The sequence below is a fragment of the Cnephaeus nilssonii genome (assembly GCF_951640355.1).
Source record: "Cnephaeus nilssonii genome assembly, chromosome: 2".
In the NCBI taxonomy this organism is placed as follows: Eukaryota; Metazoa; Chordata; class Mammalia; order Chiroptera; family Vespertilionidae; genus Cnephaeus; species Cnephaeus nilssonii.
The window spans coordinates 109,851,328-109,879,197 of NC_137073.1; the positions used below are offsets into that span (position 1 = coordinate 109,851,328).

Genomic DNA, 27,870 nt, shown 5'->3' on the forward strand with positions numbered 1-27,870 from the left:
TAAAAATTAACGAAGAATTCATTTTTGTTACCTGTATACCTTCAAGGGAACATAGAGTTAATTAATTATTTTTAAACATTTTTTATCATGTAAAACTAGTAATTTTCTTGTTTTCAAGGCTGGTTATATTAATTTGGATAAGTGAATGGATATGCTAAACAATCCCAGAATTTCAGTGTCTTAACTTAATGAAGGCTTAATTCTAGCTCCTCTCACTGTCCAAGGTGTGTTCAAGCAACTTCCAACAGTGGTTCCTATCATCTAGGGCCTCTAAGTCTCCTATTGGATCTTGGGTAGAAGAACTCGGGGGGAAAAAGCGAGGAGAGCCTTAAGGGAAGTTTTAGGAGCAGGCCTTTGACTATTTTTGCTCATATTCCATAGGCTGTTGCTAGTCCCACGTGTATATCCAATGTGAGTTGGCCTGAAAACTTAGTCTACCAGGATGGCAGTGTGAGAGAATTGCACAGTGTAGCAGTCCCTGTCTCTATTACAGTATAAAAATTCTATATTTAAAAATACAAATTTTAATAAATTTTGTAACCCATTCTTTTGTATAGAAAAGTGTTAGTTGGTATTGAGTTAAATTTATTGGGGTGACATTGGTCAATAAGATTATATAAGTTTCAAGTGTACATTTCTATGATACATAATCTGTATATTGCATTGTGTGCCCATCACCTAAAATCAAATCACCTTCATCACCATATATTTGACCCTAAAATAAGACAGAAAAGTTAAGAACCATATAATTTCACTCATATGTGGAATATAAAACTGAAAGCAACAAATGAATAAACAAGAAAAACAAAAACTTAAACAGATCTGATTTCTACCAACTGATTTGGTTTCCAACATGAGCCAGGCATGTAATTTGCTGTTTAAATTCAAAATGTCTCTCCTTTGGAGGTATTTGATCATTTCACTTCTGAAGTTTCCAGAGTAAAACCTAGTTAAGTGTGACAATAAGAATCTTTTGTGATGGATAAGTATATTTTAACCACTCTTGAGAAATTGTTTCAAGAAGAATTAAGGTTTATTTTGGACAGTCAGAAGGTTCATTGCAGCTGTAATGTAAAATGACTTTGAGGTTTATATTATGAAATAGAGGCCTGGTGCACAAAAATTTGTGCACTCAGGGAGGGTCCCTCACCGGCCTGCACCCTCTTGCAGGCTGGGACCCTTTGTGGGATGTCCACCTGCTGGCTTAGGCCCGATCCCAGGGGGATCGGGCCTAAGCTGGCAGTCAGACATTCCTCTGGCAGCCTGGGAGCCCTCGGAGGATGTCCAACTAATGACTTAGGCCTGCTGGGAGCGGGGCCTAAGCCGTTAGTTGGACATCCTTAGCGCTGCTGCAGAGGTGGGAGAGGTTCTTGCCACCACCGCTGTGCTGGCCAGCCATGAGCTGGCTTCTGGCTGAGCAGTGCTCCCCCTGTGGAAGTGCACTGACAACCAGGGGGAACTCCTGCATTGAGCATCTGCCCCCTGGTGGTCAGTGCACGTCATAGCAACTGGTCGTTCCCTGTCTTTCCGCCATTAGGGTCAATTTGCATATTACCCTTTTATTATATAGGATACTTTGAGTTACTTACTGTATATGTTAATACTGTTAAAGTATAGATTCTATTACAACAAAATATGAATATTTTAATTTTATAAAATTTATGTCATAACATTGCTAAAATTTAAGAGCTACCTTGGATTTTTTTCTTCATTACCTGCAGGGCCCGAGGCTTCGGGACCCCAGCTTTTGCCAGTGAGAGCACTAAATGAAGTCTTCATTGGGGAGAGTCTGTCATCCAGGTACTTTAAAACCTGTGAGCTTGAGTTTGGAATTTAACATGTTAGTATTTTTTAGATATTTATTGAATTTCTACAGCCTAAGATTTGTGAATAATTAATACTATCTAAATAATAGAAATGAATTATTTAATGAAATATTTCTGAAACGTTTATACATGTTAATACATTTTAAAGAGGAAAGAAGATTCTATGACCCAAAAAGTTTGTGAAACCCTAGGCTAAACAAAGTTTTTCAGGTTCTTTACTGCAGTATTTCCCAGAACCTTCCATCTGTCATATAGGTGCATTATATTTATCATCAATGCATGCTTAAGAGAATGGTATACTTACTCGGCATACATCGGCATATACAACTTGATATACAACTTCTGTAGACAACATAGTAAAACTTACCTAATTGTCTTAATGATGTTCTTTAAAGCTGATTTGTTTGCTTGCTTGTTTTTATCCAGGATCCAATTAAGGATCTCGCCTTGCATGTGGCCATCATGGCCCTTTCGAATTAACTAAGAACAGGTCCTTAGCCTCACTCCTGTTTGTCATTTATATTAATATTTTGAATGGTCTAAGCCAGTTGGTTTGCAGAATAGCCCTTATTTTAGATTTGTGTGACTTTTTTTTTTTTTCCTTTGCATGATTAGATTTAGACTAAACATTTTTGGCAGGAATACTACATAAGTGATAATTGCGTCCTTAGTTCAACATCATAAGGCAAGTATATTGCCAGGTTAAGATTTGTAACAATTATTAGTAAAAAATTAAGATTAAGAGTTTTATTACAGATGAAATCTGTTTTGTGGGTGTTGAATATAACTTACGCTTAAATTTTCAGTTGAATTATTTTTGCAAAACTTTGTGTTCGTTACCAGTTATAAAATGACATTAGTTACTAGTTATAAAATGACTGCTATAATATAAAGTTAATTTATCTCTTGGTAGTACTTTAGAGCGTGCCTTCTCTGTTTTGTATATGTAAGTTAGGGGCTGAAGGTTAGAGATGGGTCTCTGTCCCACTTTCCTGTTACCTTTTGCAAGCATTGTGGTTGATTCCCTAGTTTACTGAGAGCCGTTCCACACATTCTGAAATTCTGTTTGTTGTAAGTCACATTCTTTCGTAAGTTTAATTATGATGAGAAAAATTTGTCCTAATTTAAAAAACTACCCATGTTTTAGCCAGTGATCTCACTTAGGTAGTACTGGAAAGAAAGAGCCTGATTCAACAGGATGACCTGAACAATTGTTCTGAGTAGTTGTAATTATTTGGATTAATGTAACTTTAAATTTCTTCAACAAAAATATATTATGCATTGCTGTGTATATTATGAGAGCCACTAGGAATATAAAGATGAATAAGATAAAGGTTGTGGTATCTTTATTTTTTGGAAGGTGGTGGTAAAATACATAACTTAAAAAATTATTAAAAGTAAAATTTATTCTTTAAAGTAATAAAAATATATTCTTTAAAAACTTAATATTAAGTGTAAAAATATTTATTTTAACATAGTAAGACATGCTGTATATAAAGTTTTTTCTTTTGTATATCAAATCTGAAGTAATATGGACATGAATAATGGGTACATTTATGTAATAGGGAGAAGGAAGAAAATGTAACTAATTAGTGATATAATCTGGTATTATTGCTAAGGACATAAGAGACCCACAACTTTAAATGAGATTGGAGAAAGGCTATTAAAATTAGTAGATGACAAAGGCAAAATGTTTTGTGAGTTTATGCTTTTACTCTAGGGAAGCCATTTAATGGCTTATATTATTATGTTTGTATATTTTAAAGGTGGTAACTTCTGAGAGCTTCTGCTAGCATTGCTTTATAATTTGTACTTACTAAAAATCAAATAACGTATAAAAGGAGGGAAACTGGGATAAACTGATAGACTTGGGGCATTGGGTGAAGTCCCAGGAGGAGAATTTGGTTGAATGCTTTCATTCTCTGTGGCAGTAGTGATTTGGTTGGTTTATCTCTAGATAATGTCTGACGCTGCTGCTTTTTGTGCTCTTTGATGCCTCACCTTACACCCTTACTGAGATAAGGACAGCAGGGTTGTCTCAGTGCTGTTGAAAGAGGTTTCACTGCTGAAGGCATTAGAGGGTACTTTGAAAGATGCTACGACAGACCCTCAGGCAGAAGGGAAGTGACGACCATTACTAGCCGCCTGCGATGTGTGGGGCACTGTGCATCTTGTGCCTGCTATCACATTTAATGCTGTTAGCAACCCTGCGGGGAGAACATTGAGATTGAGATTTGGAGAGTTCATGTAACTTGTCTGAGGTCACGTAACTAGTCCGCATCAGAACGGATTCCAGATCCTGTGCTAGGCTTCACTGTGCCCTGAGAACGTATGTGCCTTGCTTGAAAAATACAAAGTGCAGCAATATTATTCCTGCCTCATTTATAATGTTCTTAAATTTAAGAACATTTTAAAAGCCCATTTTTTTCTTTTCTCCTATTTGTTCTAACCTAGAATGTCATATTCTTGGGCTGTAGCAGTGGACAGTTTAAGAAGAAGTATACCCACTCTAAAGGGACTGTGAGTTTTATTGCTGCTTTAAAAAAATAATTCCCTGAAACAAAAATTCTATGAGTTGACTAATCTGTATGAAATGATAAACCTGTATGAAAGAATGACACTAAATTTGCTCATTATCTCTCACCTGACTATCACTTTTCTTCCTTCGCACCTCCGCTTCTCTCCCCACTCACCTCTAATCTCTTGTTTCCATGTGATTCTGGCATAGTAGCAACCATTGCAGTGATTTGGCTGGCTTGTCTGTACATAACAGGCTCCTAATGAGACTAAAATCCCTAATTTTCTAAGAAGATATAATAAAGCAATGAAGTAGATTAAATGTGAATATTAACTGTGCTATCTTTTACTTTTATGAAGAATGCTGAGTTCAGAGAAAAAATGAAAAGGAGTTAAATCATATAAAACCTTCACAGATCCAAAACTTGGTCAGAGAAATTAAAAGGGTTAGAGCAAAAGTTAAATTATCCCTTGAGTGTTAGTGTTTGCACTTATGTCTAATAATTCATTAATTTTGAAAAGCTGTGTTTTATTAAGGGTTTATTTTAACTTTTTAATTTGCTAAAGAAAAATAATCCAGTGTTGATTAGTGACAATATTATTTTAAGATATAGTTTACAAAATAGACTTTTACATGTTTCAAAAGTTCTTTGAATAGTTGCAAATCACTTATACTTTCATGCAGTTAAAGAATAGTATCATTTTTGCTACTATCCAGAAAACCCATTTGATGAAATACTGTAAGAAATATAAATCTCTAGTTCTGCCCAATAGTTCAGTGCTGGTTGAGAATTTTCTTTAGAACTTGTTAGCTTACTATCAACTCAAAAGGCACAATAGTATGTAACTCAACAAAAATTTATCAGAAACTCTAAATAGACTTAAATATATCAAGGACTAGCTACCAAGAAAGAAACTCACCAAAGAATGGTTTTTCTTTTTGAATTCTGAAATAAGGCTCTGTGTATGTTTGCATAAAAGCAGCAGCAGCAGCAATGCTAGGTAAAAACTTTAGAAGAGGCCCTGTTTGGAATGTGAAAGTATTGATAGAAAGGAGCACATAGATCAGAGAGGGATGTAGACTTTTTTTAACTTTTTCACTTAATATTAGCATTAGCATCATGATGTGTGTGCCTACTAAGTCAGGCTGGCCTACATAGATTTCATCAGTTCTGAAAAGACTGTGTCTTATTTACTGTGAGCCTTAAGTTCAGCAAATCCAGTTTTATATTCTTAATTCATAGGGCTTCCTACTATGAGATTTCAATTGATGATGGTCCCTGGGAAAAACAGAAGAGTTCAGGGCTCAATTTGTGCACTGGAACAGGATCAAAGGCCTGGTGAGTAACTCTGGATGCTGCTTATCAACTTTTGTGAAATATTTTAAGTAACATGATGTACTCGTTATCTCTGATCGGCATATCTAAGGCCTCTGCTACACAGGAGGCAGCCTGGCGGGGTTGTGTTGGTGGCTCGGTTTCTGCTTCACTCATGGGTTGGGTCTAGAAGTCTTGCATTGACTTCTTAGACCACAGTGCAGCCTAGCTCTGGTCATTGTTTGGCCCATCTCCCTAGATTTGTAAAGAGGAAAAAGAAGAGCAATCTTTTCAAGTACTACATATTTTTAAAAAATGAAGAATATTTTAAATAATAGCGAAGAAATGAAAACAAAGTCCATTACAAAAACCGTGTGCTAGAGGTGTATGCCTGGAAGGTCTGATCAGAGCTAACCTGGGCTCCGGCGTCTTGTTCAGCCTGGAACCTCTTTCTGGGAAGTCTCTCTGATTCGTACATAGCACACACGCCATCCTCCCGACTTCTCCCTGTGGCAGCCTTCCCCTCCTGAGTACAGACTCCTGCCTAAAATGACCTTGTGGGCAGAGGGGTAGTAGCTTTTCAAATTCAGTGCGTTTAAAACGGAATTTATTGTCTTTGGTTTTTCTGCCTGTGTTCCTTGCATTGCTTAATAGTATCACTGCTTACCCTGAGCTAGTGCTCTAGAGAAAAAAACATTTTTCCTCCAAACCTTGCGTGCACCTTTGAGTCTCCCACAAACCAGTCTCTAAATCCAGTCAGTAGCACTTCTGAGATCCTCCCCCCAACCCCCTTTCATTTTCCACTGCCATTTCTTTGGCCTGGGACCCACTTTTTAGAGTAGTCTTGTACCTGCCCTTTATTCTTCAGGCTGTCATTCATCCTACCAAGAGAGTATCATTTCTAAAATGTAGATAAAATACGACTGTACCCCTGCTGTGCTTTAAAACTTTCATCAGCTCCTGACTGTGTTCAGATTACTCCGTCTGTCGTACAAGGCCCTTTAAGTATGACCTGAGGCTCCTTGCCAGCCTGCCACTACTCTGCCCTAACCCTCAGCACAGGGGACAGTCTGCAGGCTACTTGGAATTCTCAGCACAAGCCAGGTTCTCTCTCTGGGCTTTTGTTTTTACTCAATGCAACTTCTTTCTGCATTGAATACTTGAATGCTCTCCATTTTCCATCCACTGGCTGAAAAATCCAGTCTTCAAATGTCATTCTCTCTGTAGGAAAACTATTAAGACTTAGATTTTTTTTTTTATGAGCACAATTAACCCCTTTTTTGTCCTCTCTAGCACTTTTTCTCATAGCACTTACCACATTATTAGTTAACTAGTGCAGCGGTCGCCAACCGGTGGTCCGCAGACCACTGGTGGTCGGTGAGGTCCTAAAGGTTGGCGACCACTGATCTAGGAAGCTCACACCCAGCTAGTTTGAACAACTTGAGGCATTTAGGATGGGCTCTGGTGTCGTTTTTCTCCCTGCTTAATTTTTTGTGTGCATATCATAGTCCCTAGCACACATTCATGCAGATATTTTTTGAATAAAGACTACATGCTCACAGATAGTGCTTTTGAAACTATGATCTTAAGTTTGGGTCGTTTAAAATGGAGTTTTAGTTCCTATTTTTCAGCATTACTTTTTAAAACCTTTTATTGTGAAAAAATTTAAATGTATACAAGAATAGGAAAAATAGTATAATGAATCCCCATGTCCAGTCTTGTATTTTCTCTGTTCCCCTATATATTCTTTCATCCTATAAAGATTTTTTGTTGTTGTTTTTGTTGTTAATCCTCTCTCAAGGGTATTTTCCATTGATTTTTTTAGAGAGTGTGTAAGGGAAGGGGATAGGCAGAGAGAGAGAAACATCAATGTGAAAGAGAGACTTCGACTGGTTGCCTCCTGCACGCGCCTGACTGGGGTGGGGATTGAGCCTGCAACCGAGGCATGTGCCCTTCACTGGAATCAAACCCAGGACCCTCAGTATGTGGGCTAACGCTTTATCCACTGAGCCAAACCAGTTAGGGTTATAAAGACCTATTTGGAAGCAAATTTTCTGACATCATATCACTTGCTTCATAAGTAGTCAGTAACTTAACATATTTTTTAAAAATCCCAGTCTTAGTCAAATAAATGAACCTTTAGGGGAAAAATGAGAAGTATCATTTTAAAACATTGGTTGCCTTGGCCAGTGTGGCTCAGTTGATTTGGTGTCGTCTCGTGCAAAAAGGTTGCCAGTTCAATTCCTGGTCAGGGCACATACCGGGATTGTGGACTTGATCCCCAGTAGGGGTATGCAGGTGTCTCTGAATCGTTGCATTATCACCTTGGTTCCCTTCCCATTGGGGGACATGATTTGCTACATACACGGGGAGATGCACTACAGAGTGGGATCCTCCATTTCTGTTAGTTCTTAACTGTCTCCATCCTCCACACATCCTGTCGTAGCAGACGTCAGGGTGAGGGTGCTCTTAAGTGAAGGAAGTTTTGCTAGCCAGTGAAGATATGAGACCCAAGTTGTCTTTCTGTTTGGTTGTCTTTAGTACAAGGTATGTCTGATTTCCGATGGGAACTTAGTACGGTAAAGGATATAGGGAAAAAAAAGTGATCATGTGCTAGCTAACACTTGCTTAGTCATGTAGTTTGTTTTGATGTAGAATATTAACCACTTCTAAAGGTAGGATGAATTGGCTGAGATCCAGGTCCTAACCACAGGAAATTAGTCTTAATTTAATCCTAACTCAGAGGACTTAGTTTGGGTTGGTTTTAATAGGAAAGTGGTATTCCTAATAATAGGAATCCAGAATCTAGGAATATTACAGCAAATCTTCTTAGCCCTTTGTTTTTCTAAGTTAAATCTTAACTATGGTAAGGAGATATTACTAAAATATTTTGTCCTCTCTATATATTTAATTCAATGGAACCCTACTAAACATAGCTCATTTTTATGTGACTTTTAGATTTAAAATAGAATTCTAAAACAGTATCTTCCAAAAATGTGATATTCACAGGAATTAGAATGTAACATACATATCCCTTGCATTTGGCATTTTCTTTTAGTGCTGAGTTCTTGCCATGAGCCAGGTGGTGCCCTAAATGCTTTATGGCTCATAGCATGTGATGTGAGGTAGGTATTGGGAACTTATACTAAAGAATAAGACAGTCAGGACACTTGGAACTATTTTGCTTTATTACCAGACTAGTACCCGGGTGCCCGGATTTGTGCACATTGACAGGAAATTAATTAGAAGGTGGCCGGTGGGGCAGGACTAGGCAAGATGGGCCAGACACACCCTGGAGCCAACTCCCACAGTCCCTCCCCTGCCGGCTGCACCTGCGGCTCGGCTCAAAGGGCGTCTGCCGAGTGAGCGGGGTCCCTCCGGCAGGTGGGGTCCCTCGGCCTGGCCTCCAGGGATCCAGCTGAAACGGTCTCCAACATCCTCGAGGGGTCCCAGATTGCAAGAGGACGGTTCTCGGGTGACGCACCCCAGAATCAGGCTCCCTCCTCTGGTTCCAGGGTGTGTCACCCGAGAGCCGCTGCTGCCAAGTCTCTGCAGCTTGGCAATTCCTGCATCGAGCGCCTTCCCCTTGGTGGTCAGTGTGCATCATACCTACTGGATGGTCGGATGGTCGTTTAGCCTCTTATATATATAGATCAGTGGTCACCAACCTTTCGGACCTCACGGACCACCAGTGGTCCACAGACCAGCGGTTGGCGACCGCTGATATAGATAGCAGGTATGAGCAAAGGCACACAGGTGAGAATGAGCTTGGTGTGTCAGAATGTGAAATCGGACAGGTAATAGTGAAGAAGAGGCCAGGGCCAGATTTTAGATTTTTAAAAAAATATATATTTTATTGATTTTTTACAGAGAGGAGGGGAGAGGGATAGAAACATCGATGAGAGAAACATTGATCAGCTGCCTCCTGCACACCTCCTACTGGGGATGTGCCCGCAACCAAGGTACATGCCCTTGACTGGAATTGAACCTGGGACTGTTCAGTCCGCAGGCCAATGCTCTATCTACTGAGCCAAACCGGTTAGGGCCAGATTTTAGATTTTTATAGCAGAGGGATTTGGTTTGTGAATGACGCCAAATTTTTAATTAAAAGTTTGTGTATATGCATTTTTCTTAAAAGACTATTCAAAATGTTTTCACATTTTTCAAAATGTATAGAAGATAGGGTTAGAATGGTATATGTATTTATTATCCCCCCTCAAAAAAGTTAAGAGTCTGGATTAGGTTAGAGTTGTATGACTCTTTATGTTATTCCTTTTCATTAGGATTGTTTGCTGATGCCATGTGAGAAGAGTATGAAGCAGTGGAATAATTCTAAGAGTTCTATAAGAATTGTTTTTGTTTTTTTTAAACTTGCTTTAATTTTTAAAGACCCTAGGACAGTGGTCGGCAAACTCATTAGTCAACAGAGCCAAATATCAACAGTACAATGATTGAAATTTCTTTTGAGAGCCAAATTTTTTAAACTTAAACTTCTTCTAACGCCACTTCTTCAAAATAGACTCGCCCAGGCCGTGGTATTTTGTGGAAGAACCACACTCAAGGGGCCAAAGAGCCGCATGTGGCTCGCGAGCCGCGGTTTGCCGACTACTGCCCTAGGACAGAGCTACTTTTAAAAGTTATTCTTGTTTGTGTTAACATTTGTTTGTAAGTGGTTAAGTTAGGTATCATACTAGTAAAGGATTTCTCACCTTTAAGGAAACTATTTTATGACTTAAATACTTACACGTTAAAAATATGTTAAATAGTACAAAAGAGTATACAATGAAAAGCTAGTCTCTCTTTAATTTCAAATTTCTAGTACTAATCTCCAGGCTCAATCATCAAATATATGTATAATTTTTTTAATATAAATAAAACAGGAAAGTAACATATATACTATATAATACCTTCAGTTTTTTAACTTAACATATTGGTTATCTCTACATATCAGCACATTTAGTTCTATTTTATTCTTTAATATCTACATAGTACTTGGCTGAATAGCTATAATTTATTTAACCAGCTTCCTATTGCTACATATATTTGAGTATTGCTACATAGTTGTTTTGCTATTATAAACAATGCCTCTGTAAAATTCTTGTGTCCTTGTGTACTATATATGCAAGTATCTCTTACAATAAATTATTAGATCGAAGAATATATTCTATTTAAATTTTAATAGTGCAGAATTGCTCTTTGATGGCAACTCCTATACTTCTTTTCCCATACCCATGCCAATACATTATCAGTTTTTAATTCTTGCACATCTGAGAAAAACCTTGTTTTAATTGTATGTTTTAATTTGTATTAAGTATGAGTAAGAATGAGCATTTTTTTTCATATAGGTCTATGAACGGCCATGTACTTGGCCCACTTTTTAAAACTGGGTGAAGTGACTGTTGTCTTTGGTTGTTTTTCTGAAAATTTCTAAAAGTTCGTTGTATGTTAAGTAGATTATTCCTATTTCATCTTTAGTATGTTTTTAGAATTAAAACAAGAAAGAATTTATGTGGTGTTTGTTTCTAGGTCATTCAATATTAACAGGGTTGCAACTCAGGCTGTGGAAGATGTTTTAAATATTGGTGAGTACCAAAATAGCTATTATATATTATAATTACAATATACCATAGAATGTATATGTTTTATGCTATGTTAGCTATTACATGATACAAAACATTTAATTAACATATTTTTCCTCTTTCCTTTTTCAATAGCAAAACGACAAGGAAGTTTAAGTCTTCCATTGAACAGAGAACTGGTAGAGAAAGGTCAGTGACAAATGATCTTAATTACTAAGTTTCATTTAAATTCTGTATTGACTTTAGGATGTTATTGTGATGTGTACTTGTCTATTTAGCAAAGCACAGTCCTTTTTTGTCTCAAACATGCTTTAATATCCCTTTAAATATATGTAAACAATAAAAATTTAAAACGACAAAAGTCATAATATAGTGTTATATTATGATTTTTGTCAACCATAAAATTTAACCTTTGTGTCAGAAATGGCATAACTGCAGCTATGTCTTGGGGAATAGGAAAATACAGAAAAACACACATGTGGCAAACAGGAAATGCACGCCTAAACTCGGGTGCCGTTCATGTCCTTGGAAGGAGGGGGAATCCACTGAGCTGTGAATGCTTATCTTCCCATTCACTGAAGTGTTCTGCTTGACCCTCACCTGCCTACTCCTGCCCAGTTACCTCAGGGTCCCTTTAAGAGAACTAGTCCTGTGGAGAGAAAGGATACTGGTCAGGGAATGGAAAGACCTGGGTTCCAATCCCAGGCCAACCAGTGCCTGACTGAAGCCTGGGCAGGGCTGTGATTCTCACTCCTCCACTCCCTCTGCTGTAAAATGAGGAGGGCAGGTCGATCACTGGTGCTTGGGGACTCTTCAGCTTTGTTCTTTAAATTTTATTTTAAAAAATATTTACATCTTAAATTCTGAAAAACAATGTTCCTTTGATTTACATATGAAATTTTAATACACTAAAGTCCACTCATTTACCAGGATCAATGTTGTAGACCTCAAACTAAAGCTTTTCTTACTGTGAGTTTAATTGAAGAGTATCCTTTGATATGAAGGTGTAAATTCCTTTAAAAAACAACAAAAAGCCCAAACATATTTATAGTTACATCTACCTTCTTTTGTAAGGATTTGTTAACATATAAACCCCAAGTGAAATACTGACACAAAATGGATATCAACGCATATAAGATTAAAACTGTCATTCATCCATAAACACAAACACTTGAATTGAGAGTTATTAGAGTAACTTCATTCTTGTTGGTTGCCTTTAAAATGATTTAGCAATACATGGTAAAGTGTCAGTTCATATATTTGTATATCTGGATTTCTACATAAGAATTCCTTCATTGGGCAGATAATTTGCCTTTAAGTTAGTTTGAAAACAGGACTAAATCTCTGAATTCCCTTTCATTTCTCTAAATTGGACTCTATTTCTTCCTCTCAATTTGAGATCTAACAGATTATTTTAATCATGGCGTATGAGCTAGCATTAGCATTAAATCTATATAAAAGAAAAAAAATTAGGCATTTATAGTAATTGAGTCTTCATTATGTAATTTAACTTAAAACATAATGTATATAGATCAACTGACATTTTATCTGGTATGTAAATTAATTTAAGGGTACATACAAAATAAAGTGGTTGGTTTTTCCCTTAATAAACAAACTGCTTTGTGAATGAACGTTATTCCTTTGAAGATCTGTCTTCGGAAGCAGTAGTGAGTGCCAGGGCCATGCTCACAGACACTCTGGACCTACTTTCTTCAGAGCCAGCACGTACTTTATGTGTGTGTTCCCAGAGAGGCAAATTCTTTTTTAAAAAAAAATAGGTTTTTAAAAGAACCCAAAAATTCAAATGAAATTTTGGAAAATACAGATTATCTGATGGTTTTATAATGTCTTTTAATGTGCTACTAAACTGATCATTCTGTCAACCTGAGTTCGTCATGCCGTTGTCTTGAACCAGTGTATGCATTGCCTGCCAACTGTGATGTGCCTCTTGATGGAGATCGCAGGTCCCAGCGAGTTCTAAACCTGTCTTGAATGATGGCATTTTCAGAAGTGAAAGCACATTGCCGGTCATTTTTGAGATTGCATTTTATATCAAGACTTTAACTTATACTTACGAACTCTTTGACATGATCTTTTGGAAAAGAACTTGGCAGGGGAAATATGGCAACTCAAGTTCCATTTTTATGTGCCATAAACTAGTTCCTCTATTTTTGTTTAATTACTAGCTTTGAATTCCCCCGAACCCAAAATGTACCTATTTCCTTTATATTGTGAGTGATGTACGGTTCTGTGGACTAATCTTGGAACCTAATCCTCATTTATGAGGTGGTTGTTTTTTTTTTTAATGGAACTTGTAGTGAGTTCCAAGGCACTTGATACCAAACAGAGCTGTGGAACAGAACTGCTTCTAAGTTGGGGATAGCACCATTTTTCATTCTGCACTTCTCAGGTGACCATCTGTTATTGAATGTGCTAATACTGGCTTCTTCTTTCTTCATAGTAACAAACGAATATAATGAATCGCTGCTCTATAGTCCGGAAGAACCAAAAATTCTTTTCAGTATTCGAGAACCAATAGCAAACAGAGTTTTCTCAAGCAGTCGCCAGCGTTGTTTCACCTCAAAGTAAGCAAGCTACCGAAGTCTGAGTGTGAGGCTTTCCTCCCTGTAATTACCCTTATTTTAGAAGTTATTTCAACCAAGCCTGGTGGGAACAACTGAGCTGTGGGACTAATGAGCTGTGATGCTGACCTGGCTTAAATGACATTTTCTTTCTAACTGAATGTGCCGTTTTAGCGACACGAAAATGTAAATGAATAGAAGGGGCATAGTTACTTACTTGGGTGATGCAGATTTTTTTTCTAAAGTATTTAGACCACAAGATTATATTATCATTTTAAAAGAAACTGACTGGAAAGCACCCTTTTTTCATGTGCTGTGGAATAAAAGCAGGACAGACACTTACTAAAGCCTACCCTGAATAGCAGGAAACCTTTAGAGTAGGACTCGTGTCTTTTCCCTCCCACTTTAAAAAGTATGGGTTTTGAAGAAACCTTAGAGTTAAGAAAACTTATTATTTCATGAGATGTTGCTTTCTGCTTAGGGTCTGTGTCCGTTCTCGTTGTTGGGATGCCTGTATGGTTGTGGATGGAGGCACTTCTTTTGAGTTTAATGATGGAGCGATTGCTTCAATGATGATCAATAAAGAAGATGAGCTTCGAACTGTGCTTCTGGAACAGTGAAGGATTTCCTCAGATGAGACTTTGGTTACCAGGAAAATACTTGCACTGCTGAAACAGACTACAGGTCAGAAAGCTACTCTCGGGTTATTGTTGAGACTGGTCGGCCCTGGGCTCAAAGGTGACTAAGAAAGTGAGATCTCTCTTATTCTTCTGTTGGGTTCTGATGGAAAAGATGTTCACTGTGTAAGAAAGTGGATGGACTAAACTTTAGAATTGATACCAGTGAAATTTCTATATTACTTAGGAGTGGTATTCAAGCGTACTTGGTATCGTTTAAATTTAGAGGTGGGTTCCAAATAAAGGATTAAATGTTTCCTTCCCTTTCCTCCTGTGTGGAATTGGTCAGAACAACACCTATCATTAGTATATCACCTTCAAAGTATATATTTTTATAGCACCTAAAAATCAAGATTTAAAGAAATTTTTGATGGAGAATTTTGATAAATCCTGACATTGACCTAATTGAAGTAGGTAAACGTGTTTTTCTATGTGCTAAGAATTTTCTAATTTCAGAACACAATGATATTATTATGACTATTGATTTAAGAAGTTCAAACAATCATTTTTTAAAAATTATTTATAGTTTTCATTTGCCTTTCAGGTTAATTTTGACAATGCAGGGTGAATTGAAGTACATATATATAACTGGACAGAATCATGATGCTGTTACAAATTAATTATCCCGTAGCTATTTTAGGTGATAGGCAATTTTTTAAAAATGACTTGAATCTAATAGATTTCTTCCATATTTAAAACTCTTTAACATGGATTCAAAGACTAAAAGGATGAACTGATTAAGCCATATTCTGCTAGGAGTTTGGTCAAACCTTTCAAAACTATTTTTATTTACTTTTAATACCACGGTAGTTTTCACCTAGCTCATATTCCCAGTTTTCACATTAGCTTTGGAGGATAAAACGTTATGGCCTTTTGTCCCCCCGTGAGAATTTTTTTTTTTTTCTAATTCTTGACCTACTTATATGTAACCCTACACTTTTCACAAAAAGCACCTATTGCTGCATCTTGAAATCATTGGTAGTCTCATGCCATTTATTCAATCATTGAAATATTTATTGAATACCCTTTCTGTGCCATGTACTGGTTCAATTGCCGGGTATTCATTGATGAATGGAATGGACTATCCTGATAGAACGTGAGTCAAATGAGCTCAGAAATAAATTCTGTAAAAGCGAGGACGGATAATCAAATTGAGTACTCCTAGTTTTGCCAACATTGAACATGTTCTTGTCAAACTTTTAATATAAATGTTACTACACAAAAGTAATCTAGGCTTTGATGTATATCCAGAACAAGAATCTGTTTTTCTTTTCCTAGTTAAGAGTATCTGTATACTCATTAGCAAACAGTTAACACGATGCATTCAGTAAATATTAGTGTTTTCCCAGAGCTGGTCTAGTTTCTGGTTTGATTTACAAGTGATATATTAAGATCTACTTTACAAAGTGAAATTCCACAGTATAGAAACGCCCTGAATAAGTTTAAAATGCCTTCTTGACAAAAATGCTAACTCCATCTTTAATATCCAGGTAATCTGTCCATGTGGTACCATAGATCTGTAACATATTAATAGGTAACCTGCTGTGTAAAATTGTTCGTAAGCCATCTTTCAAAGGTTTAAAAATTGCTTAATGTTCTCCATTTGCAATATAACTCCTAATATTTCTGCTATGTGGTGGGGATTTATTTGTAAGAGATGATGAGAAGCAAAGGATGTTAGAATAGCAAAAATGTTTTTTGAATTAACCTTTAATGGCAACAAGATGTGAATAAAAGTAAACTATTGTTATCTCTTCCTTTTTATTTCATTTACTTCCTTAATTCTCTTGGAGTCATTATTTGAAAACCTGGCTTTCCCAAAATGTGATGTTTCAGAAGTCTTTTCCGCCACTGGTATGCATTACTCTTTGCCCTGTTGACTTCATTCACTGCTCATCTGACAGAGAACCATGATTTGTTATATAATCGAGGATAAACGCTTGCCCTTAAGTGTAGAGACTCTTCAGATAATGTTGACTTAACATTTTTGATGCCCCATATGCATTTATATTTACGGCCCCAGTAAATCAGGTCATGGGAGAGCAGTGGTAACAGAAGAGGAGGTTGCTTTTTTGCTTGTTCAGGGTTAGGGTATCCAGTGGAAAGGGGTTCCAGTTTCCCCAGCCCCCCAAACTAGTACCCTTCCTTATGTGGTCAGTACCCTCCCCTATGCTGCTGTTCAAACACAATATCCTCCTCTCTGTCGATCTTCAGTAAACGGTGGATTGCAAGTGAGTTCACCAGATAAAGTGACAACACTGTGTGGCTCTCCTATCAGAAATAAGAATTGTGCACTTGGCCAGAGTGTCCCTCATATCTCTGCAACTGTGGCTAGGGGATGGAAGAGGGAGGGATCCAGGGCCAGAGGCGGATGTTAACATGAAAATGCTATAGCTGCCTTTTTTGGATAGTACTTCACTATCCCATCAACCACCTACATTTTAGAAGTTTATAAATGCTATTACCTTTTAAAGCACTTTAAACAGTTTTAGCTATAGTGTTTAAAGGAAGAAAAAAAGGACAACTTAGCAGAAGTACTCGTTTTTATAAAAATGTGTTTTATTTTAAAACAAGTTTATAAAAGTAGAAATCACATACAAAAATACAGATTACTCTGACGTGTTAGGAAAATAGCTTTTGGCTGGACTTGAGTTTGGAAGTACTATGTGTTTGAGGGCACCCGGAAGTCAGAATCCAACCGGATCCTGCCCCCAGCCCTTGTCGCTAATCTGTAAACAATAATCTCAAGTAGTATTTAGCACTTTTGAGCTACTACAGGATTGAAACATAATCATTTCCGGTATAACTACTTTAAAATGTTCTTCCTTAGGTCTAGACAGATAAGGGCACTTCATACCATCGTTTCTAACATTTGAAAAATGTGATTTAAAAACCAACAACAATGTTATTAGAAATTATGGGTTTTGGCTTTTCTGTTCCATTTTGAACATATGGGGAGGTCATCAATTTAAATAAAAAATTAGATTAGTGTGTTTTCTAAGGTAAAATTGAATCCATTTGCGTCTGTGTGCCATTAAAAAAATATCACTGATGCCATCAAAGGCTCAACACCTGAGTGAGCTTTTCTGCAGGTGCGAGCTGTGCTTATTGCTCTGAGACCACGGGACGTACACCTGCGTCCGGTGTGTATTTCTGATGGAGAGGAACATGCAGTTCCTAGGGAATGTTAGGTCCAGTAACCTTATAAAACGGGTAGGTAGGTTAAAACAGCGATTGTGGAAGACAAAAAATAAAATAAAATAAAAGACGTGATTCTAGAGTAATATAAAAATAACTTCAAGAACCTCAGTAATACAGGCAAGCGCAGGCAACTTCAGTTCAGCACCCCATTTCAAGAAGAGAGATGTTTACTAGCACCTTCCTAAGACCAAGGCGAGGCATTTTCAAAGCTAAAGAACCCACTTAACATCATTTGCTCATAAAGTTAATAAAGTTAGAAGTCCACAATCACATCTCCTCAGCTACCTCAGTATTCGGGGAGTACAGTACTTAAAGGGTGCCTCATCAGTGGGCATTCGCCCATGCTTCCGATTGGCCTGTCCCAGAAAACCGCCTCCAGAGCCTCCACATTCTACGTCTGTGCTTGGTTATTCTTTTAAATGTGGGCTGAAAGGTGAATTACCCAGGACTACTTGTTTTCATGAACCTAACTGCCCATGTAAAGGCAGAGTTGAAATGGGCATTTTCCTTTTTCTATCCCCAGAATGACTGCCTCAAACCGACTATCCTACGCTATGAATAGCTTATCATTTTTCCAGACTATGTCTTATAAAGCAATACTGAATATTTAAATAGAAGAAAGTTAAGTTAGCATATAGATCAAGAAAAGTATTTGCTTGCTGGTGAGTTTTAAGCTTGTCTCTAAATAGGTTTAATAACAAGGGCACTTGGAAGAGGCGGCTCAAACTGTGCTCTTCGTGGATCTCGAAATTACCGGCTCGCGCTCCTGAAATGGCAGAAGGCCCACGACGAGGCTCTCGGGAGCAGAGCAGGGACTGAGCTTTTCCTATCATTTTAAAAAAGCAACACTTCCTAGTTCTCTCTCAAACGCTTCTCTAATATACTCGCAGAACGAAGGCAAAGGGAAAACCGAGAATTAACACAGCCGAGCGCTCCAGCGATTGGGCTTCCTGCCCGTTTTCCCTGACCCAAAGCAAAAAAGGAGACAGCACCTTGCAATGCACCCTTCACAGGCAGCTGGGCTTTTGCAGTGTCAGTCGGCATCGGATGCCCCAGATCTCCGGGTGGATTTTGAGGCCAACAGTAGGCCTGGCGATGGTGGTAAAGTAGGAACCGTTAATCTGGAGGTGAGGCAGGGCTTCCCTTAACAGCTGAAGGGTACCGTCTGGCACGATTCCAAAAACCTGTAGTGTTTTTAGTGTGGGAATTTCTCCAAGTTCACTGGGAAGGAAGAGAGAGACTTTCAGAGCGGCAGGATCTATGGACACTGTTCCACTAGTGACATGACCCGCTTTCAACAACTTGTATCAGACCCTATCAGATGCACCCTGGAAACGTACTCTGCCGTCCCCACGAGTTAAGGAAATTGCAAAGACGAACCCAACGGCAAGGCACAGGCCACAGCTCGGGGAGCAGGCCAGTGCGTTGTGCTGAATTTCCAACCAGCAGAACACTCCACATGGGTTTACTTAAAACCCAACGTGTTTGCTCCCTTCCTCCATTCTCGATTTATCCTGGAAGGTGCCGCTGTGTGGTGACCAGCCAGCACGCTGGCGATGGCAGGACTGCATGTTTACTGTGGCACCAGCTGGAAGTCACCGAAGGTTACACACACGTGAAGGACAGGGGCTTGACCTCAGGTTCCCCACCTCAAAAGATGTCAGCTGGTTTGACAACTTCTCAATACTGGTTAGCAGTCCACAAGCCCATTATACGTGACGGAAGCTAAGTGCCCTCACCAGAGACTTCAGACAAGGGGACGGTAGTCGGGTACGGTGGAGAAGGGGGGAATCATGCCGGGAGAGGGGGCAATGGCCACCTTCCCTCCACGTGTCACACATGTCACATCAGCTGATCCTCCTCGGTGTTTCCCAGGAGGTGAAATATAACTCTGTCAACAGTGACATTCTGGTTTAGAACAAAAGGGAGCTCATTTACCCAAAGTTAATACTTTGTTGTGTTTTTTTTTTTTAATCCTCACCCGAGGATATTTTTCCATTGATTTTAGAGTGGAAAGGAGAGGGGGAGACAGAGAGACACATCGATGTGAGAGAGACACATCGTTTGCTTGCCTCCGGTTAGTACCAGGGCCAGGGGACCTGCAACCAAGGTACCTGCCCTTAACTGGAATCGAACCCGGGACCCTTCAGTCCGTGGGCCTACGCTCTATCCACTGAGCCAAACCAGCTAGGGCCAAAGTCAATACTTTCTGGTAATGATTCTTTCTCTTTAACCCAGACCTGTGTGCTGAGAAATCCCTCTCTCTGATCTGTATTTGCTCCGGATTGGGACACACAGTACAAAGTCTCAGAGAGGGAATGTTTGATTTGGAATTTCAACAAAATCCCACTGCAAATCGATGAACACATCCGTGACCTGGTGTGCGAAGCATCCTTTACACTGTCGTATTACGAGCAGTTACTGAAGACACAAACTTCCCTTATCATAACGGCCACCTTACCTTGCTTCCAGCCTGGTCTGTCTACCAGCGTCCAAGGCAACTTCCGAAAGCCTCCCTCTGCGTATGTCCCTCCCCTGCGCCAAGGCCTCCCGTGCTTCCCTGGTGTTCATGGGACCCAAACCTCAGCTCCCCCAGACCGCCCATGCCGACTGCTCACCCAGTCTTCCCTCGCAGTGTATTTACACTCAACAAAGCATCGTCAACACCAACGATACGTAATAGATGTTAGCTAAACTCAACGTGAAGGGCGATTTAGAAAATGAAAGCACCACCCAAATGAAATAAACACGCCCTGTGTTCATAAGGGATCTTATTTTTGGGGGTGGCAGGGAGGAAGGGGGAGGTTAATCCTTACCTGAGGATATTTTTCTGTTGATTGTTTTAGAAAGAGTGAAAGGGACGGGGAGAGACAGACAGAGAATCATCAATGTGAAAGAGACACATCAATTGGTTGTCTCCCACATGCACCCAGACCAGGACTGGGGATCTAGCCTGCAACCGAGGTACATGCCCTTGACTGGAATCGAACCTGGGACCCTTCAGTCCACAGGTTAACGCTCTATCCACTGAGCCAAACCAGCCAGGGCTCAGTCAACTCACTGTTACCAGGTGTGTTGAACAAAACAGTTCTGCCCTGGTTTTTCGGTTTTGCTGGCCTTTCCTAACCAGTTTGCAGTACACCAGTGTCAACGTTTAAGTTTTCAACATCGGCTACTAATAACAACGGATTTAACATCCCGCGACATCTCTTCTGGGCCCTGCCTTCTGCTAGCACTGAAACACCAACATACTCACAGTAAAGTCTCAGGTATTATGTCGTAGCACCGACTGAGCGACAGGTGTTGGAGGTAGTTGAGCTGGTAGAACTCGGGGAAGCACTCGTGGTTCAGCATGACGCTGTCACTGAAACGGAGAAGAGAGACTCACAGCCACCCCGCGGGCCACCCGGGGAGGACAAACAGGCCACGCTGAGCTCCCTCAACACATTCAGATCCTTTCCTCACTCAGTGAGGAGTCATGATTTTTCACGTCTTTTTTCTAAAATAAATAAATGAAGAAATACCTTAAGTCTAGGTGGACAAGATTGGGGCATCTTCCAATTAAGGTAGAGAAATCTAGAAGGGAAAAAAATGACGGTTACTATTAAGGAACGAGACAAGGACATCTGTTACTATCATTGCTGCTGTGCTGCAAGTTCAGAACAATGGACCAGAGTGGCGGACTATTAGAAAGACATGAGTATCGCCTTGGTATACAAGACTTTCCTACCCCCAAAATTCAAACGAACCACCTGAAAACTAATGGAAATAGTAAGAGAACTGTGCAAAACGAGTGGTTAGCAACAACCCATAGCTCATCTATCAGCCGTAACGGGGGGAAAAATGCCACTCACATAGCAAAAGGCAAACCAAACACCTCTCTAGACAGGCATGCGCCACATGTTTCAAAGACGCACCTCTGTACGAAGAAGGGCCCATGGATTAAAATGGAGCTGAAACTCCCATTCCTTGGTGACCCGGTCCTCGTGAACACTGAAGTAGCACACACTGCTCACAGTGTGTGGTGGTGCTGTGTCTACAAACCTGTGCTGCCCGGCGTAGACAAGTACAGCACCTACCATTACGTACAGACACGGCACTTGGTAATGACAACAATAAACTACACTTTCTGTTCTTTTAGAGCAGGGGTGGGGAACGCCTGGCCCCTGGGCTGAAAGCATGTGGTCTGGCCCTGCCCAGGCCTTAGGGGTAGTTCATGAAATGTTGGACCAAATCCAGCAGGCTAATGTTTAAGCTGATCACTTTGGATGGCCCGTGAATGATGTCATACATATCCAGCTGGCACGTGGCAGAGAAAAGGTTCCCCACCTGTTTCTACTATAAAAGAGTGTGCAGTGAAACAGTGGGTTTGAAAGTATAAAGGTGTCTACTTCTAGGCCCCGGATTCACACCTTGATGCTGGCTGGCTGTTGGCCTTTACCGGACCCTCCGGATCAGCAATGCCCCGCCCGAACAAGGGGGAGACGACCCAGGCAGGACAGCGCCCAGGAGATGCGCGGAGGCCCCCCGCTGCTGTCCCGGCCCAGCGCCGGCTCTCACCTGCGCGCTGGAGGTTCTTGCGGTAGCCGCTCAGGTTCAGCTGGGTCACCGTCTCGGACACGTGCGCCACGGCCACCTGCACGTGCTTCTCCGTGAAGTCAAAGCACCAGGAGAGGTTCAGCTCATCCAGCCTGCACAGCGGGGCCAGAGGGGCGGCAGGAGGCCATCACCCAGGGCGAGGGCTCCAGGCAGCTCTGCCTCTGGCTGGGGAGCACGGAGAGCCCCCCATTCCCCACCGGTCCATGGCCAGGGCCTCTCCCCTCTAAGCAGCTACCTGAGCCCACCGGAACCTGTCCCGCCCCCCACCCCCCCATCCCCCCACCCACCCCCAATCCCCCCGACACACTCCCCGGCTCCAGTGGGCCCCAGAACGCCGCCAGGGAATCTGAGCCAAGGCCTGAGTGAATGCTGCCCCCTGGTGGGGACGAAGGGGAGCACTCTCCTCCCTTCCTGAGGGCTCAAACCTCACCCCAGAGCGGAGAGGAGAAATTCCAGCCTGTTTCTTTCTCAACCACCCAGGTGATTAGCAAATAGCTACACACACTTGAACAGTGACCTGAGATGTTTAAACAACTGCTTCCTGATAAAGAGGCACTGATGCTGCAAAACACGGCTTCCTCTCACGTGGCCTCCAACTGAGCAACGGAGACATTCAAAGGAAATGTCCAACCATTACAGCACACACCTCATTCCGGAGAAAATGGGGGGCTTACGCTTCATCTCACTGATCCCGTTCTCATCCAGCGGGAATCTGCTTTCCACAGATCATTACGGAAATGCTGGCACAGTGCGATGACACACGCAGAGACCACGGGATAGTAGGAAGGACACACACACAGCACACACGGTAGGGACTGTGTATTCTGTGAACCAGGTCTTCTCACTCGGTACCACCTGTGTCTCTGCAGCCTTTATGTGCTGACTAACACGATAGAAGAGATCAGAAGCTGTTCGGTGAGGCCTACCGACAGGAAGGGGAAATAGCCTGACTGGATAGTCAGGGGCAAGCAGCTTTCTTTCCCTCACGGAGATAAACACACTGCTACGCTTTCCTTTTGCAAATGGCAACAACAACATCTGGCTCCTGAGTTTGGAGGGCAAAGGTAACTAACTGCCTCATTCGAATCAAGCGCTCGGAGTTGGGAACCGCTCGAAGGATTTCCCAGCTCTGTTCCGGTGTGAAGCCACAGCTCTGTCATCAAGTCTCAGATCTCGCCTACCTGGAACAGCTGCTCAGCAACGTCTGCAGGGCGGATTCGGAGAAGCCGGAACACCCAGAGAGGTTGAGCCGCACTAAGTTTGAGTTCTGAGCAAGGTTACTGGGAAAAGAGAAAAACGTCGGGAGATTACCAACGGGACCTCTTCTTCCATCAGGCACTCGGAGGAGAGCGGGCCAGCGAGGCGGGCAAGCACTGACAGGCCTTGAGTCAGTGAGTGTGGACTCCCGCCTCACAGAGGTGTGACCTGGGGTGGGGAACACCCAATGCGATATTCAGACAAGGTATCTAGAACCGTGCACCTGAAACCTGTAAACTTTACTAACCAGTCACCCCAGTAAATTTAAAAACTTAAAATAAAAATGTATTAAAATGGAAATGTTAAGAAGAAATTCACGCCTCCCCATGTGTCTGACACCGAGCAGGATGTGCTCAGCCTTCCTTGACTCGTCTGTGAAATGGAAGTGTCGGTACCTGCTTGGTAGGGCTGTTGAAATGAAATAATACAATGTAATAAGGGGCTTAACATAAATACACAAAAACATTCATTACTGTACTTTTAAGATACATTTTTTTAAAAAGCAAAAGAATAAACACATTTCCATTTCGCCCATAATTGGAATTAAGTTGTAGGCAAACTCCTCCTTAGAAAGTTATTGGGTTCTCTTCGATTAAATGTCTCTCAAATTTGCCCTCTCCTCTACATTCCCAAATGCCTCGTGTTAGTGAGACTCGGTAAGAGCAAGAGGTCTGGAATCATCAGTGCCAGGTTCAAATGTCGGTTCTGCCCCCCACAACCTGTGTGATCTTGGGCAAGTCATGCAGCCCGTGCCTCAGTTTCCACATCTGTAAAAAGGGAACAGTAAGACCACATTTTATGGGATTGCTGGGAGAACTGAATGAGAATACCCACAAAGAACTTAGCGCCTGGCATGTCGGAAGTGCTAAGTGTTAGCGGCTGTTGTGCTTCTGTTTTTTACATCAGGTTTCATAAATTCTCACCTGAGTGAACACAACCAAGTCCTAACTAGTCTAGTTCCTTCCACGTCTGATGGACCCTCTGAAGTGGCCAGCAGGTTGATCTTCTAGATTTCAACTCTGCCAAGTGCCTTTCGTGCTCAGAGCCCGCTGGTCACCACACGTCCCTCTTTACAGTTTCCCGGCACCCCGGTTCCTGCTAGCAGCACGGCAGGGCCCTGGAAGAGCTGACCCCTTCTGTCCGTGCCCATGAGTTCCTTCTTTTTCTTTTTTTCTTTTTCGTTCCTCCTCCCCAACACCCACTCCACATCAGAGCTGTCTGCCGGGTCTCTTAGCTATGAGTCTGCTTCTATTTTGCTTGTTAGTTCTGTTTGTTCATTAGATTCTATGTATGAGTGAAGAGGGTACATGGGGGATAAAAGATGGAAAAAATAAAATCAAATGAGTGGTGGGAAAAAAAAAAAAAAAGTCTGATCCCCGTTGAGCCTCACCTCCCACCATCAGCTCACCGAGCCGGTGCTCCGGCGAGCGCCAGGCAGCTGGACTGCTTGCCTCGCCCTAGCGTGTGCAGGCGTCTCAATACTCCGCTTAAGAGTCACTTCCCGCAAGAAGGCGGCCCTTCCTACCCTTAATCGGGCCTCGCTGTGGACAAACAGGCTGCACCGTGATTACCTGCCTCTCCCAGGCACAAGGCAGGGCGTGCCCGCATTCATCCGGGCCTCCCTAGGACCCAGCGCGAGGGTGGCATCCACTCGGCGTGCACACTCTGGGTGAGTCCTGGGACGTTTTCTCAGAAGCCGAAACCCTGCGCTGGGTATCGCCCCCGTCCACGGGCCATCACCCCAGCCACACGCAGGAACCACCTTCACACATAAAACCGATGGCCGCTGGGCCAGGCTCCGCTGCCACGCACCTGACAATGGGATCTGAAAGCTGAAGGCCCTCCAGGCTGAGGTTCTGCAGCTTGGAGCACAGGGCCAGGATGCCCTGCAGGGTGGACACCTCGAACACCGAGTTGGACAGGTCCATGTGCTGCACGCGGAAAGGGCTGGACGCGGGGGAGAGAGAGAGAGAGGCTCTGGGAGGCGGCTCAGTCCACCCAGCCCACACCCGCCCGCCTCCGCCCCGGGAGCGCCCTGTCCCACGCTGGACGCTACATGCACATTTCAAGGATTCACTATAGTTTCTGCCACAAGACAAATTGCTCCCAGCGAATTCCCACCCTCCTCCATTTTAAAATTCAAGAGGATTTTTGCCAGGTCGAGCTGTAGCTGCCGGTAGTCCCCCTTAGAAATGAATGTGTGGGCACCGTGAGCACGAGCTGGGTGTGGGTGACAAGGATGTGATGTCGATGACGGCTTCTTGCGACGAGGGGGTGGAGGGCAGTGGCATTGACTCCCACAGGGAAGATGACGGCAGAGCAAGTTGTAAAAGGGCTGAGCATAACGTGGGACAGGCTGATACTGAGGTACGTGGAGGGAAGGACAGGGGGGCTGAGCATAACGTGGGACAGGCTGATATTGAGGTACGTGGAGGGAAGGACAGGGGGGCTGAGTATAACGTGGGACAGGCTGATACTGAGGTACGTGGAGGGAAGGACAGGGGGGCTGAGTATAACGTGGGACAGGCTGATACTGAGGTACGCGGAGGGAAGGACAGGGGGGCTGAGTATAACGTGGGACAGGCTGATATTGAGGTACGTGGAGGGAAGGACAGGGGGGCTGAGTATAACGTGGGACAGGCTGATATTGAGGTACGTGGAGGGAAGGACAGGGGGGCTGAGTATAACGTGGGACAGGCTGATACTGAGGTACGCAGAGGGAAGTACAGGGGGGCTGAGTATAACGTGGGACAGGCTGATATTGAGGTACGTGGAGGGAAGGACAGGGGGGCTGAGTATAACGTGGGACAGGCTGATATTGAGGTACGTGGAGGGAAGTACGGGGGGCTGAGTATAACGTGGGACAGGCTGATACTGAGGTACGTGGAGGGAAGGACAGGGGGGCTGAGTATAACGTGGGACAGGCTGATACTGAGGTACGTGGAGGGAAGGACAGGGGGGCTGAGTATAACGTGGGACAGGCTGATACTGAGGTACGCGGAGGGAAGGACAGGGGGGCTGAGTATAACGTGGGACAGGCTGATACTGAGGTACGTGGAGGGAAGGACAGGGGGGCTGAGTATAACGTGGGACAGGCTGATACTGAGGTGCGTGGAGGGAAGGACAGGGGGGCTGAGTATAACGTGGGACAGGCAGATACTGAGGTACGTGGAGGGAAGGACAGGGGGGCTGAGTATAACGTGGGACAGGCTGATACTGAGGTACGTGGAGGGAAGTACAGGGGGCTGAGTATAACGTGGGACAGGCTGATACTGAGGTACGTGGAGGGAAGTACAGGGGGGCTGAGTATAACGTGGGACAGGCTGATACTGAGGTGCGTGGAGGGAAGTACAGGGGGGCTGAGTATAACGTGGGACAGGCTGATACTGAGGTGCGTGGAGGGAAGGACAGGGGGGCTGAGTATAACGTGGGACAGGCTGATACTGAGGTACGTGGAGGGAAGTACAGGGGGCTGAGTATAACGTGGGACAGGCTGATACTGAGGTACGTGGAGGGAAGGACAGGGGGGCTGAGTATAACGTGGGACAGGCTGATACTGAGGTGCGTGGAGGGAAGTACAGGGGGGCTGAGTATAACGTGGGACAGGCTGATACTGAGGTACGCGGAGGGAAGGACAGGGGGGCTGAGTATAACGTGGGACAGGCTGATACTGAGGTGCGTGGAGGGAAGTACAGGGGGGCTGAGTATAACGTGGGACAGGCTGATACTGAGGTACGCGGAGGGAAGGACAGGGGGGCTGAGTATAACGTGGGACAGGCTGATATTGAGGTACGTGGAGGGAAGGACAGGGGGGCTGAGTATAACGTGGGACAGGCTGATACTGAGGTGCGTGGAGGGAAGTACAGGGGGGCTGAGTATAACGTGGGACAGGCTGATACTGAGGTACGCGGAGGGAAGGACAGGGGGGCTGAGTATAACGTGGGACAGGCTGATATTGAGGTACGTGGAGGGAAGGACAGGGGGGCTGAGTATAACGTGGGACAGGCTGATACTGAGGTGCGTGGAGGGAAGTACAGGGGGGCTGAGTATAACGTGGGACAGGCTGATACTGAGGTACGCGGAGGGAAGGACAGGGGGGCTGAGTATAACGTGGGACAGGCTGATACTGAGGTGCGTGGAGGGAAGTACAGGGGGGCTGAGTATAACGTGGGACAGGCTGATACTGAGGTGCGTGGAGGGAAGTACAGGGGGGCTGAGTATAACGTGGGACAGGCTGGTATTGAGGTGCGTGGAGGGAAGTATGGGGGGCTGAGTATAACGTGGGACAGGCTGGTATTGAGGTGCGTGGAGGGAAG

At 42.7% G+C, this 27,870-nt stretch overlaps 2 protein-coding genes across 3 annotated transcripts in view; one reads left to right on the forward strand and one right to left on the reverse strand.

The window, feature by feature from the left end:
- Positions 1-16,231, forward strand: part of NADK2 (NAD kinase 2, mitochondrial) — a 32,954-nt gene extending 16,723 nt beyond the window's left edge. Inside the window, exons 7-13 of one of the 2 annotated variants that reach the window (XM_079779685.1) lie at positions 1,722-1,800; positions 4,281-4,346; positions 5,588-5,683; positions 11,186-11,241; positions 11,374-11,427; positions 13,700-13,823; positions 14,302-16,231. In XM_079779685.1, the coding sequence (XP_079635811.1) occupies positions 1,722-1,800; positions 4,281-4,346; positions 5,588-5,683; positions 11,186-11,241; positions 11,374-11,427; positions 13,700-13,823; positions 14,302-14,440 (614 nt within the window). In that variant the 3' untranslated portion in view covers positions 14,441-16,231. The remainder of the gene's footprint in view (positions 1-1,721; positions 1,801-4,280; positions 4,347-5,587; positions 5,684-11,185; positions 11,242-11,373; positions 11,428-13,699; positions 13,824-14,301) is intronic. The other variant, XM_079779686.1, reaches the window with a different exon arrangement.
- Positions 16,232-17,108: 877 nt separating this feature from the next.
- Positions 17,109-27,870, reverse strand: part of SKP2 (S-phase kinase associated protein 2) — a 29,296-nt gene continuing 18,534 nt past the window's right edge. The window contains exons 5-10 of the mRNA XM_079779709.1: positions 25,367-25,501; positions 23,479-23,577; positions 22,259-22,389; positions 21,223-21,274; positions 20,955-21,062; positions 17,109-18,919 (exon numbers count right to left, since the gene is read on the reverse strand). Coding sequence (XP_079635835.1) covers positions 18,706-18,919; positions 20,955-21,062; positions 21,223-21,274; positions 22,259-22,389; positions 23,479-23,577; positions 25,367-25,501 — 739 coding nt within the window. The 3' untranslated portion in view covers positions 17,109-18,705. The remainder of the gene's footprint in view (positions 18,920-20,954; positions 21,063-21,222; positions 21,275-22,258; positions 22,390-23,478; positions 23,578-25,366; positions 25,502-27,870) is intronic.